Below are 15,286 nucleotides of genomic sequence, written 5' to 3' on the forward strand. Positions count from 1 at the left end.
ATAATAAGTTGCTTTTAAAAATGATCTATGTGGTGATTTTTTTTTAAGGGAGCATATCTCCATTGATCCAAAACTCCACAATAGAGGTCTGAATGTAGATTGTTGCTGCTTTGGTTTAGAAGAGGATAAAAAGCTCACATTCACAGTAGGGTGAAACTAGTTTATTAAATTGTAAATGTGTACAGCAGCATTTCCGTTATAAAAAGTATATAAAATCCACCTCTTTCATGTTGTGTTTAACGAATAAAAACAAACACTTTCTTTCGTCGCTTTCATCTTCTGTGGCATTATATTTGAGACACAGCGGAAAACTCCAGGCACTTCCATGTGTGTTTTGATCATGGTGTGGCTCTTTTAGTAAACTTTCGAAATGTTGAGATCGGTGGTCATTTCCTTTTTTTTCCTGGTACCAATAATTCTACTGCCAGTAAAATGCAGTAAAATAGCTTAGCCTAATTGTTTGGAAACATCTTGACTGTCAAAAATATGTAGGTGTTTTTTTGGGGGGATGGGAGTTTATGGGCCAAACTAGTTTCCTAATTTCCAAAAGTTTTTGTGCTACTGGAAGCAACGATTCGGGAACACACTGCTCCCGTGTGGTGTATTCAGTAGGCAATTAAAAGAGGGGAGGCCATTCCCCTCGTCAGCAAATGACCGGGATTCCTCCCCTTTTGGTAACCCGTCCTTCCCTGTCTCCATCCCCTGGTAGCAGAGAGAGTTCAGGGGCAGCGGGGTTGTTTGGTTGAATATATCTGTCTACTCTGCTTGACTCATTGACTCATTGACTTCTGGCTGAAGTTTGTGCAAGTTAAAATCTATTTAAAATCTATGGCCCAGACCAGGGCACAGAAATACCAGCAGTCTAATTGTGTTGTGCATCGATAAATCATATTGTATTGACAAATGCTCCCATTGAGCCATCCGCCCTGTTAAAACATAACAAATCACCTACATGGTGTCCTGTTAAGCATGTGTTGCATTTAAATGTATCTCTCTTACATTGCATGAGTGGGGGAACACACACGCTGATCTATAAATGGGCAAGCATTAAATATGTATTAATAAAGTAACTCCAGGAGAAACACAAGCATACAAACATTGAATATGTAGCCTGTGACTACAATGACTGTGAAATGTTTAACAGCCAAACTAAAAGCTACTGAATTTCACTAGCTATAACGCTACCTTGTAGACACATCTGCATTAAGCTGAGCGGTGCCAAAGGATCTAAAAGAAGAACACATCTGGTAAACAGCAGGAGTGCATGGACTGTAACTGAGAGGATAACATGAGTTTCATTTCAGAGAGACAAATTGCATGTATCGCTTGTCAAAACTTTTGCTAATGTGAATGATAAAAATGTTTATCATGAAATTGGAATTACTGATTACAGGCCCTCTCAAAATCTAACTGAAGATACCCGTGCACACATTAAAATAGAGTCTTCCTCTTTGTAAAACACACACGCACAAAGAAATTGTGTACTAGTATGATTTAAATTTCCAGAAGACAACAGTCATCACTTTTTATTGAGGAAAAGACAGACATGGTGAAATCCGAAGGTCTATCCGCAATCTATTTGGTTGAAACTAATTCCGAGAAAGACGAACAAAAGCCAATCAGTCTCAACATAAGTCACCACGAATCAATTCCTGCCGATAGTCCAATTCTACTCCTCACTGTTTGTGTACATGGTGATCAATTGTAACACCTGCATCGAAAATCTCCACTGCAACATGTAATGAAACCAAAGTAATCCCGTGTACTTGCAGAGTGCAGGACCTCCGTGCAGTTGACCATCATCTGAGCAAGAAAGTTCCCGAGGCATTTTATCATTTAACATTATGTTAAGCCCAGCTGACATAATGATTTCCTATGTGGGTCAGCGAAGGTCAAAAACACATCAAAACAACCCTATCCTGGGCTATCACCGCAGGTTAACAGGTTAGTCTGTACGGCATGTTGCTCTGATGTTGTAGCCAGGAGTGAACTCTCTTCTGAAGTCCTTTCAAACAACACGGTTGCTAACGGCCACAGAGTGGGAGCCTGGAACTCCAGCAGAATGAGAAGGAGCCTGGTACACAGCTGGCTTTCTCGGGAAGGGACTCGAGGGCTTGTAATGCAGTCTTGTAAATGCAAACTCTTATTGATGAACATCACCGTGTAGAGAGACACACAAACCACAAGATGATTGGCAAGCAACATCTTAATAAAGGTGCATGCTTAAATGTCTGCCTCCAGGTGTATATCTGTTAAAAAATATATATGAATTAAGGTGGTTTCTCCCTAAATTGCAGTACAACATCCCCAGTCCCATCACCACTGTCTCCAAAAAAAAAACAAAAAAAAAAAAACAAGACAAGCCTTTAAACTGCACGTTAATAATTCTTAAAAATGTACTGGTTCGAATCCAGGATTGTAATTATGGGGGGGGGGGGGGGGGGGGGGGGGGGAAACGATCAGGGTTGTGCTTTCATCTTCCAAACACGTCAACGGAGGATGAAAAAGAAACACGCGACACAGATGCCACTACTGAGCTGTGCAGTCCGCGCTGTGGGCAGAAATCTGCACGGAAAAAAAAAAACACGCGCCTGAATGTTTTTTTTTTTTTGTTTGTTTTTTTAAGGCAACAACTTCCATATCTGTTGAGCCCGGGCGCTATCTGATGCGTGTGCAAAAAGCCACGATCACCCTAAAAAAAAAACACAAAAAAACCCCGTCGAGGAGTGCGCTTGAGCACCGTGGATAGTTGCACAGAAGTATAGGCGCTGTCATGCATGCTGGTCGTGATAGTCGATGCAGATGAATAAAGACTTAATACTCAACTAGGCCTACTGCTATACCGCTCTTTTTTTTTTTTTGCATTTCCTTTGAGCACGCCAACGCCACGCATTTTGCAGCCTGAACTGAATCCGACCATTATTCATTGATTTGGCTCCTCCACGACTTGGTTGGCGCGGAGGGGGAAAGTTGGCATGAGGCGAGCATGGCACCGATCGCCTCCATCCGGCTGTCCTGTTAATGGCCAGTTAGTAGCCCTGTTCCACTGTCACATATGAATACCTCAACTCACTGACAGTTTGGCTATTGTTAGACCCCACGCATAGATCAGAGGAGGGGGGAGGGTGGTGCTGTGAGAGGTCCCCAATGCGTGAAAATGACATGACAGGTCAGACTTACCGACGGCTAAATCCAGTAGATCCGCGCACAAGAGCAAGCACAGCGAGAAGACGGTCATCTTTCCCTTATTTTGCAATAAATCCCAAACTCCATCTGCGTTTACATGCTCTCCGGGTTTCGGCCGTGTAATCCCCACCATTCCAGAGGTATGCGATGGAAAGGTGCCCCCAAACTATTCATGATGCAGCTCAAGTCTAAGTAGAGAAATCGGAGAAGTTGACAATGAATGCAGCATTCAGAGCGGCGAGAATCGAACATCAGATCAAAAAAAAGAAAAAAAAAATGAGTCACTGGATGCGCTTAGAGAACAAGCGGAATGATTTTTTTTTTTTTTTCCCCCCTCAGTTTAAACAATAGGGAGCTGCGCTGAGCCGCGGAGCAGAGATAGGCTCTGGAAAAAACAGAGGTTTGGATGAAAATGTGTTCCTCTCTCTCTCCCTCCCTCCCTCTCTCTCTCTCTCCCTCCCTCTCTCTCTCTCTCTCTCTCTCTCTCTCTCTATCTATCTCCGTGTGTGTGTCTGTGTGTGTGTGTGTGTGTGTGTGTGTGTGTGTGTCTCTCTCTCGCTCTCTCTCCTCCCGCCCTCCAGACAGACTCAGTCATTCCTGATCACTCGCTCTTTTATTTCACACAATTTTCCTTAATTCTACCCTGGATTCAGACCACTCTAATTCTACCCATTAAGCCGATTTATTTGCGTTGGATTTTTTTTTTTTTTTTCTTCCCCTTGTGAAAAACGTTTTCTAAAGATCCCTGTATGCTTTGTAAAACCTATACGTTACAAGGGTGTACATTACAACAACAACAACAAAAACTAAGCAGCCCGAAGCTGCCTGATCAATCAGCTGCTCAATTTTCAGAAAACATTTCATGAACAGGTTGCTTACTTAATTTGTGTGCCGAAAATAAAGATAAATTGTCATGCAAATGAAAAGGTGCTTCAACTATACTTTTGCCTTATAATTCATCTCATGACGCATTAAAACCTGAATCATTCAGCAGGATGTAAAGGTCAAAGTTTATTCAGGTCTAGCTTTTTTTGTGTTGCACTGTATTTTAATACATATTTTAAAAGGAACTGCATAATGACCATTGTCCTTCTTTCATTCTTTGTCATCATCATCATTAGTAGTGGTAGTAGTAGAGTTACATTCTCTGCTGTTAATGAATAGGAACTAACTGACCATTATTGTCCTGTAAATTTGCAATAATGCAATTAATAAGTGTAAATATATTTATCGCAACATACTTTCATTTCCTTTACAGTACTTAGCATGCTGCTCCCAGTTAATTGCTGTACATTTAAAGTCTTACAATTAGACCTCAAAATCCACCAACTGGAAAAGATGGTCATCAAATATATTAAGCTGGAACGACATTAAAGACTTATTTGAACTAAAGAGGTATCTGTTTAATTGCCCTGATCGGGCCAGTTAAAGTTACTCTTCTGGTTCAAATTGGCTGCGATCATGTATCTCATTAATGAGCATCTATCATGCAGGCAGCAAGTGGATTCATGGATTTCACTTGAGATGTGTTCACCATTCATATTTAGAAGACTGACACTTGTACACTCTCACAATATCCGTTTTTACTGGCTGCAGCCCTGCTTTTTTCACGTGTCATTCAAAACAGGAAACTCATTTGCAAATGTCACCTGCATCGAAACAATGTCCCACATGTATACTTGAATATAACAATGACATTTCCTAAAACAAAAAAAATCGAATTAGTATATCCACTGTTTTCATAAACATGAACCAGTTTTACGTCGGTCATATTTGAGCAAAATAAACACTTCAATAATAGGAAGTTCAATTTTTTTTTTCTGTCATTATGGTCATCTCTGAAATCAGAAGAACAAAAGTGCCCAAGAGGAAAGGGACCAGAAGTATTTTGTACTCTTCAAGACTCTCTGAAGTTTGACAGGTGCCTCGGGCGATGTCTTTCGAATCAGCATCACCTTAGCAAGGTCAGGCTTGGTTTGCTACTCGGTTTTACTCTGAAATGATGTTTGCAGCGCTATAAGTATTTTGTGAAATGGTCTTCTGGGCTTTTTTTTTTTTTTTTTTTTTTTTTTTTTTTAAGTCCAGGCAATAAGTTATTCAGAAAGACAGCCACTAGCATGCCAGCTTCATTCTCCCCCACACAAAAAAAATATAAATTCCGTTGAATAAAGCCATTGGTTTCTCATTCTCTGCAGAGCCAACTCGATATATGAAGACCATACACTCGTATCGATCTGTGAGGCGGCGGACCAGTAAGACCTTTACCAATACAGGAACCTGTAGGAAAGCTGTTTTCTAGAAGACAGAGATCGGGTGGTCCGCACGTTGCGATTATAACACCCTCGCCATGCAGCACAACAACACCAGACTGAACAACCAGTTGAACAAGCTGTTCCTCATACGACAACACTGTGAATAGGAAAAAAGGTGTCCCCACCATACAAATCCAGCCACCGAAGGACGCGTAAATGCAGCGCCAGCGACCCTCACACAAGCTGCCCCTCACTGCTGACAGCATAGAGAGGAGGCTTTTCTTGGTTAAGGTCTGCAGTACTAATGCACTATCACACATCTCTAGAGGGCAGTGTCAACAACAATTTATTGGGGTAACAGAGCTGAATGTGTTGCTGTCCATGTGGCATCCAGCTCACTAACAAAGAGGGGTCCTCAGTCTCATTAGAGTCCACACTGTCGTTATGTGCTTACTTTTCTCTTTATACCACAGGTACAAATCAATAAGTCTGCAAGTGGGTTTTTGTTTTTTTAGCTTTGTATTTAGGATCTGAGGAATTGAGAGGAAGAGGAAACCTGACACGTGTATAGAGCTGACTCCGTCTATGAGGATTACTCTGTCTCCTCTCATTCTTCTCGTCCTCCCTGTTATCATTAAGCTCTTGTTGTTTTGAATTACTTTGTTGTGGTGCCTTTATCATCCTCACTTAACCATTTTTGTGAGCACATACAGTGTTTGCCAACTGCCAACCAGGAATCTGACATATACACTCAGTGGTCACTTTAGTAGATGCACCTGTAAATCATTTCAATTCCGCAGCACTGCCATAAATTCCAACCCGTACAAAGATCGTAATGTTCAGCCTTTACAGACACGGTTCAATTCACCTATTCCTTTTTTATTATTGTTATTATGCATACTACTATAACGCCACAGCACGTAAAACACCCATTAGTCCACTAAAGGGGTAATGTATCAGTGTCATGTTTAGCCTCACCCAAGTGTGAAAAGTACACGCCTGTATGACCAGGGTCAAAGAAGGTCATGTGACAAAGCACAAAGAAAGTCCAACTAGAGAGGCAGGTCGGGGTGGTCGGAGTAATCAAAGGAAGGGCTTTCAGGCAGCAGAAAAAAGTTTAAATACAAGGGAAAGCAATATGGATGTCTTTTATGTAGTTTTTGTGCCTATCTCTGACCAAGTACGATGTGTTTTTTGGTGGCCAAACCTAAGGCATCTTACTTTTGCATAAATGCATAGGCACAGCAAAATGTGACACTCACACAATATCCTGTATCGGACAGAGGGGTGTGTTGCACGCTTTTGGCGTGATACCGGGTTTTATTATGATACTGTTTTTCATAGAGCGCTGAGGTTTATTACAAATTTTAAAGCCCGTACTCACCACTGCCCTTTGTATGCTTAGTCATGATCTTACCTAGGGATCTACACCCTTCAGGAAAGTATTAGAAAATATTGTCTCCACTCCCACGACGCATTGCTGCTATGTATGCTGCTCCCTCTGCTTGGAATCAGTTGCCAAAATGACCTGAATTTTTGGAGGCTGGTCTCACTGGATGCATTTAAAGTCATTCTAAATGACTTGCAGGCAGACACATCTGGCTGTAGATATTTGGACTGACTCATATGGCCCCTGTTTGATCCCCGAAGTTGATGACTTTGGATGAATATTGATGAATATTTTTTGATGTCTGAAGATTCTCCATCATCCAGGTCATGGTATAGCTCGGTGATGTCTAGCTCGTCTCATGGCCTTCGGAAAACACTTGGAAATATTTTAGATATTCTATGATTCTGTCATCTATTTTATATTTTCTTTGTAAATGGTTATATCCATGTCTGCAAACCTGTTAATTGTGCTGCTGCCAGCAGCAAAGAGATGTTTTAATCTTAATGGTTGAACTCTGCAGAAGTGATGATTTGAACCAAATCTATTCAGAGGTATTAGTAATGTTTTAGTGGCAAAGAATTTTAGACAGATTTGAATACAATGCAATTTAGTACTACCACCTACTACTGTACTAATTACCAACACTTAATTGGATGATCTACTGCCAAGAAAAAGATAAAGATATTATTTCTAAATGTAAAATTTGAGGCATATTTCTTGGATTGGATTGGATTGGAATACGTTTTAAAGGTATGATAAAGCGTCCAATGAGTGTCTATGTTGGTCACTTGCTCATGGATCCTGTGTGGGCAGTTATTTTCTAATCACCTTCTAGCATGCACATTAGTGTGCTTAGCAACAGCTTGCATGTTTTTTATGTAAATAAAGTTCAAATTAAGTTCAGCTAACCCAGTGAAACACTTAACCACCAAATGCACAGATTGAGCACGCAGAACTGCAGGCTACACTTAAGTTGATGGTCTAGTGCTTGATCCCATGTGGAGCCAGACAAGACTCACTCGGGATCTTGTTGAAAAAGTTTTAGATGTTAAATGAATTGCAAAGTGTACTTGGATTAAAAGCAACTGAATCAATAGTTTCTTCTGGACGAAGAAACGAAACATGAAACAAAATCAAAACTGTTGTGTTTGTGTTTTTAAGTGCATATTTTGTTCCATGGATTCGAGTTTGTGTTTTGAGGATCATGGGAATTAATGGGAATCATAAAACTTGAAAATGTTCAAATAAAAATGTCAGTGTTAAAAATGATTAATAATTTCTCAGAGCTATAGTCCAATAACACGTCATTTAATCATGTATGATCTATTTTGGATTGATGAGTGTGTCGATAAAAAGTTAAAAGAAACTTATCATACAAAATTATTTAAGAATGTCATTGATTAATTCTCTATCCGTTAAACTAATGACTGAATATGTGATGAATAATTTCCGCTTATTAAATGCACATCCAAATACACTGCAGTATCGGCAAGAATTTGTTTTGTTTTTTAAGTTGGCTTCAGGCATTATCAGCATTTACCCAGGTGGCTTCTCAGGGGCTTCTTTGCATTGCCTATAACATTTGAATTATTTAATTATTTATTTAATTATTTAAGGATGGAAAACCTGATGGCAAATATTGACAAACATGGAAGTTAAATTCAGTACCGGTCTTCAACAAAGAATTGTAGTCCAATGCAAATGTAAGCACATGTGCACTGTCATAAATGTTCTATAAAAAACAAAGCATCACATATACATTTAGCCTGTGTGCTACATAAGATGAACATGCAACACAAATATTTGTTACATTTATTTTCAAATGTTGTTTTAATCCCCCCCATGATATACATATATGAATGATCAATCAAATCAGTATTTTTACAAAATAAGAAGCGCACACACACACACACACACACACACACACACACACACACACACACACACACACACACACACACACACACACACACTACAGGCCAAGTGCAGGTCATGCTTACACTTTGCCTGGTTCACTTCAATAAAAACTGTCATCAAAAAAAGATAATCAGGAAATTGATGTATCAAAGGGAAATTCAAATGGTTTGGGCACGGCCGCGCAAATGTCCCATGGATAAGCTGCTTCATGCTTTCCCCTCCTCCAGACCTCCGATTGCACAACATCACTGTGGTATGCAGAATTGACGCAGCTGATGTCATCGGCAGCATGACAGGCCAGATGCAGTGCCTGTGAAATTCACTTTTTGTTCGGGCCAACATTGTTGGTCCGAACCAAAGTCAAGGCCTTTTGTATCAGGTGGTCTTTTTGAAACGGGACGGTGTCTCAACAAAAGAAACTTAATGTTTTTTTGCAGCCAAAAGTGGGGAGACATTTTCTAAATTGTCAGTCTTGTGAAAAGGCTTCCCTTTATTCAGGTAGATTTGGAGTATTTCCAGATCGTTTTCTTGGTCTAATGCACAGTCCATTTTAGGAAGTGTTTTTGATGGCCCAATAAGAAAACAAAAAACAAAACAGATACAATTACAGTTTTTTTTACTATAATAATGCAATGTGTGCTTCAAACGGCAAATCCCATAGGGCTGCTACTCTCACATTGATAATACAATGAGTTGGAAGAAGACAAAGTAGTAAATGTGCGAGAATGTGATTTGATTAAAATACTTAGGACAATAATAATCAACTAGTCAATTTCCAAGTGCAAGTACACATGTTCTGTAAAGATCAGGTTTTCAGATGGGCAAAAAAACTGCATGGATAGTTTCTTATTTATTATAATTTACTGGTGGAACTACATTTGTTACCAATGTTCCATTGAGTCATCAGATCAGTGTCAAGGACGACAACCTCAATAATCACGTACACAATATCACTTGCAAGTGTAATTTTTCATCCATTGTGATTCATTCTACACAGTATGAAAACATGAACAGTTGAACCATTGCAGGACACAATGCAGATCAATAACACCAAGGAACACCTCGAGATATATATCGATGGCTATTGTAATGTCATTTGTCCGGTGCATGCTGGCACATCCAGCCTCAGTGAGAACATGTTGAGGTTCTCCAACACACCTGCTGCATTGGGTGGTTAAGATGGATTTAGTTGCGTGATTTCAACATGTGCTTGTTCTAACACAGCAATCAGGTATAGGTTACCACACAGCAGCATTTTAACCAAAGGCAATTTTGTTATACGAGTTCTAAAACGCTGCTAAGATAGTTTAGTAATAATGGGGATTATATCCATATTTGTGGGCAGGATCAGCACCATGGACAGCAGTCATGGCACACTTTGTTGCACAATGATTGCTGTACAGGAAAGCAAGAGGATGCCATACTGACCTGCAAGAGCTTTTGAATGTTCACCGCAGCAGAACAGAGGACACAATCCACCTGATTCAACATACTCTAAAAATATCTCCAAGGACACGCACTGTTAACATGTACAAAACTGTGCCGTGCAAACATTTCAACTAAAAGTCAGGATGCTTTCAAAAAGCAATGTAATGAATTCCTATCCATCAGTAAACTTCCCACAAAGTGCAGTAAATTGTAAATCAAATGAAGGCAGGTAGGTGGTCCCAAACGTCTTTAAGAACTATAGATTTTCATTTGCTTCCATGTCTTCATGTAGTGTTAAGTGTATTGTGTGGAAACCACACACACGAGGCTTAAACGGGCCCGTCACTGGCACTAACTGACATGAATCAATTGTGCAAGTTGTGCACACAGACCATTGATGCGACCTTTGTGTTTGTTTTTGTCAGACACCTGCAAACAGCAGTAGTGCGATCATGTGGGAATTCTTGAGGGGACTGATGAGCATTAAGCTGCCAAAAAGATTTTGGTGAGAAATTGGGAAGAAACCAAAGGATCCAGGAGAAATCCCACACAGGCCCCGGTAGAAGGCAAACTCCTTACGTCATCTGCCAAAGAATTTCACATGCATTACGGTGATTTGATGGAAGTTATGTTACAAATTTGGGATGTTGTAGCTTGGAAGCATCCTCAATTTCTACGTTCTTGCCAATAAAAAAAAAATCACAGATCATAGTAAAGACTCATGCTTGAAATTTTGTGTTACACATTTAACTGAATCTGCATGGATAATCTGTATTGAGTAATGAACTCCGATTGGGTCATTCTGCTTTGTGCAATGCACAGTATGCATTTAAACTGAAGTGGCAGTATTGGATGCAGCTGTTATCTGACTTGCTAAACTGGCTAATCGGTCACCGATCACGGCCAACCAAAGCTAATAGTGCTGGACACACTACAAAAACTACAGATGACAGTCACTCAGCCCGGAAATTTCAATGGCCGACTAAGCTTTTTGCCATGGGCCCTGACAGCTTAATTTCAGGGCAATGGACCTGTGCATCTGGGACATGTTCTCTCAAAGGGTGTCTGAGTCATTAAGTTTTGGAGGGACACATTGCCTACAGATGAACATCAGATATCACAGTTTAATGATGCCGTCTCATTTAATAGTCTGTATGTATTACCCAAATTAATAATTATGGTAAATTACTATTCAAATGTGTGATAATGGAATAGCCTCTTATCTTCTGAAACCTTGACCTGAATGTAAAAGTGTCACCGATGTAGATGAACAGTCAGCTACAGCATGAACCATCTTCCAATTTTGAAGAATTTAATTGCTCAGGTACACCAAGATTGATTTTAATTATCTTCATTACTCAATCCAAATGGCGACCATGTTTAGAGTCACATGTGAGTAATTTTTAATAAGACAATCACGTCTGAAAAAGCTCTTACGCTTCCATTAGTGAAATGTGGCAGGCTGAGCTCTGCAAAGCACTGAGGAAGAAAGTGTCATCATCAATATCGCTTTCCTGGCTATTACCAAAAAATTGTAGTCAGTCGTTTTGATCATTTTGCTTCCAGCCATTTAATGCTTGTTCACAGACTCGATAAAACATGGAAAGAGATTAAATATTGAAAAAAGACATTTAACTGATTTCACAGCCCTTGAATTGAGTTCTCTAAATGCAAAGAGGAACATTATGCAGATATGAAAAGAGATTTTTTTTTTTTTCTGTGCAAAAGCAGATCTACAAAATAAGTCTGACTGATCAGATATTTGTACATTTGTCTTAAAGTTTCTGCAAGTTGTCTTTCTGTTAAATCATAAGCTGTATGCAGGTTTTCTGTGTTCCAACATCCTGGTACACATTAACATAATGTTTAACAAAAGGTGATCACATTAAAGTAAATCTGGAATAAATTGTTAAACGATCAGTGCTAACACAGCATGAATTATGTCAAGTAAAACAAATCTATAATAAATGTGCTACGCCAACTGTTTTCGAATAAATTAATACCAAACTCTGTATTAAGACATGGATAAAAGGCCAGACTCAAGGCATTGCAGTTTTTCGATGTCATTTTCTCCCTCATACTCCTCAGACTCGCAGCTTTGAGGCTCTTACATGTTGCAAATGCTCATTTTCAAAGAGATTACAACACATATCTGTCAGAAGCAGAATTGCATGGCTATTATGCATGGGGGACAACTCAGAAGTCTGCCAGTGGGGAACACATTGCAGTGTGCCTGAACCATCAACAGAGATTAGGGGTGACTTCTTAAAATGGGACAAGACCAGGCTTGCGGGGTTGACCAGGTTGGAACCAGCTGTAAACGTGCTTCAGCTGCACAATAACACTTTATTTGCAGGACACACAGATACGGGAGAAATACAACATCGACGTCAGCTACAAGTATTTCCTGAAGCGACTGGCCTCACATGACTCACTGAAAAGAGTGATACCCTGCAGTGGCTTTACAGAATACTCGTGGTCATTGAGTTTGTAATGGCACACAAAACGCTTCCAAGAGGAAGGAGAAGGGTTCACTGGCAACAGCTTCATTGTACACATGTACAGGTGTAAATATCAAAACCAGCATCTGAAATTTTTTTTACAGTTCCTGAAATATCTTAATTTCTGTTTGCTTTTCTCACACCAGTAGTACTAACACTATTTTATTTTCATTTTAGAGGTAGAGCTAAAAAAAATTAAAACATTTTTTTTTTTTTAAATTGACACTTACACCTATTTTTTGAGGCAGTTCTTTCTGAAAATGCTTTTGAGAGAGAAGAGGATTGAAAGCCAAATGGAACATTGACATAACTGGCCAATTACAACTTAAAACCACTGTAATTTTGTTTTGCCTTTCCAAGGTCAGTTGAGGAGTCTGGTCTGAGAGCTCCAAATTTCTGCCCACTTCTCGAACTTTCTCCGAAATTTAAAGAGCCACTGTGGAGGCTACTGCTTATTAAATGGATGCAACATAGACCAAACATAAAAACTATGGAAAATTCCCGTTGACTTTAACCTCACAGCTGGATTATTACATATTAGCACAGACAGGTTAATGTAGACAGCCCGAATATGCTTGCTTGCTACCATTTCCGAGCTTGCCGTGTCAACCAACATGATAGTACAATCCTACTGTGGTGTGTTACATTTGTTACTCACCTGCGCCTTGGTCCTCAGGCAAAATGGTCCCCAGAGACTGCCATGTTTATTTATACTTCCTGGTTGTACCATGCCACAGGAGCAGGGGGTTGGGGGGTGGCTCTGTTGGGACACAAACATTTTCCTTTAGGCGTCTGGTCACAGAGGTTTGATTTTATAATTGCTTTGTGATTTCTGAGCAGAAATGCTTGAGCTGTGAATATCAATTTCTTTCAAATCTGGTATTTACATATTTTCCATGTACAATATAAAATGGACCTCCCCACTGGTGAGTAGGGCCACACAGATAAGTTACTAGAAAAGATGGCTGTTTAAGTTGATGGTTGTTGCTGCACATGGTGTCACAATAAATGCCCTCACAACAGCTGAAATAAGCTTCAGTTGAGCCTCCTCATTTATTCCCAACAATAGGCCACCACAGAGCTCACAATGTAAATGTTAAGAACGGCTGCTTGTTTGGGGACCTGACATTAATTTGCCATCAAGACATTTTGAAAGTAAATTAACATGTAAAAATGTTGAGGAAAACCTTTGCTCTCATTTTTGTTTGGTCGCATATTCAACCAACCTCCCAGGCAAGCTTCTGGAGGTGATCAATTTGCAGCTTGGACTTTTTCGCAGGATTGTTCTAACAGTTATTATTACCTGCGATCTGTCACCCAGTTGTTTCTGATTTATTTCCTGCGGCAGAAAAAACATGTAGTTCACCAAAATTGGCCCCATAGTACACGTGGGTGTAATTGGGCTTACTTGAAGCTGACTTCCTGAAGCAAACACACAATAATTGACTACTGAGTGTATACTGTAGAGTATTCATTACATAGTTTTCTGCATGCCTCTGGATGTTGTGTTCCACTAGAGATACATTCACTGCTATATTCATAATTAACTCCACCAACACTGCCCGCATCCGGTGTCTCATAACCTGCAATATGACCCCGTTTTTTTAAAACCCAGAATTTACATTATAAAAGTCGTGATATTCGCCCAGTAGTTAAACAGAACTGTTTAAACCATGACTTATTTAACATTAAATTACCTGTGAACAGACAGGTTCATGTTAGCTTCAAAAAATCTCTGCAAGCTTAAGAGCACACAGACATAATCTCTTTTGTGTTCTGTTTGGTCACCGTTCTGTTTTGTTTTGTTGTGTCATCACTAAGCACTTGCATGTTTTCTTTTACCGTGCAGCGACACAGCTGACAGATATACTTTGATTAAAAAAAAAAAAAAGATTTTACTGGTTCCCAGCAAGGTCTATGGAAGATATACGTAACTGTGTCATGATTTAAATTGCTTTTATATCATCAATACTTGCTCAAAGGAAGATACAGCAATAATTCTGACACATAATGGCCGTGCTCTGTCTATCAAAGAGAAGAAAACCATCCATTAATTAAGCCACTGAAGAAGATTAAACCATTTTGATCAAAAACTAAACCCTGACAGTGATGCTGCAAATCAAAGTACTAGAAATAGTATCAACTAGAAGTTTTTTTGCAAGCTGTTTACCGTTGAAAATGACCATACTGTTGCACATAAATGTACAGTAGTTCTGATCTCTTTGAGCTGAACAGGTGGATGCACCATAATAGCTGCGGCTAAATGCCAATACTTGTCAGGTAGCAGTCATCCCAGACATCACCAAAATCTAATCAACTGAACCTTGGGCCTGCGGCCATCTGCCGCCAAGTTCCATCCAAACCCACAGATTAACTTTCAGGATCTCTTGCTGACAAACAGACGAAAAGAGATGAGTGAAATTATCGCAGCATTTGTAGATGGAGGTAAATATCTTCATCACATTTTAGACATATTGCACAGGCTGACAGCCTTCTAGTCTTAATTGTCTGAATAATTTTGCTGACAACAAGACTGCCACCGCATCTGGGTCACAACACATCTTAAAACAAAATATCATTTTGTGTGTGTCAAGTTGCTGATGGGGGATAAA

The 15,286-nt window shown here is 39.7% G+C and overlaps 1 protein-coding gene across 2 annotated transcripts in view; it reads right to left on the reverse strand.

Moving 5' to 3' along the window:
• The window catches only part of igsf21a (immunoglobin superfamily, member 21a), a 158,168-nt gene extending 154,561 nt beyond the window's left edge, over positions 1-3,607 (reverse strand). For both annotated transcript variants that reach the window (XM_069149712.1, XM_069149703.1), the window contains exon 1: positions 3,181-3,607. In XM_069149712.1, coding sequence (XP_069005813.1) covers positions 3,181-3,319 — 139 coding nt within the window. In that variant the 5' untranslated portion in view covers positions 3,320-3,607. The remainder of the gene's footprint in view (positions 1-3,180) is intronic.
• Between the last annotated feature and the right edge of the window lie 11,679 nt (positions 3,608-15,286).

This window comes from Embiotoca jacksoni, unplaced genomic scaffold (genome assembly GCF_022577435.1).
Source record: "Embiotoca jacksoni isolate LCO1_2020_lvr unplaced genomic scaffold, fEmbJac1.0.p SCAF_1, whole genome shotgun sequence".
NCBI classification, from domain to species: Eukaryota; Metazoa; Chordata; class Actinopteri; family Embiotocidae; genus Embiotoca; species Embiotoca jacksoni.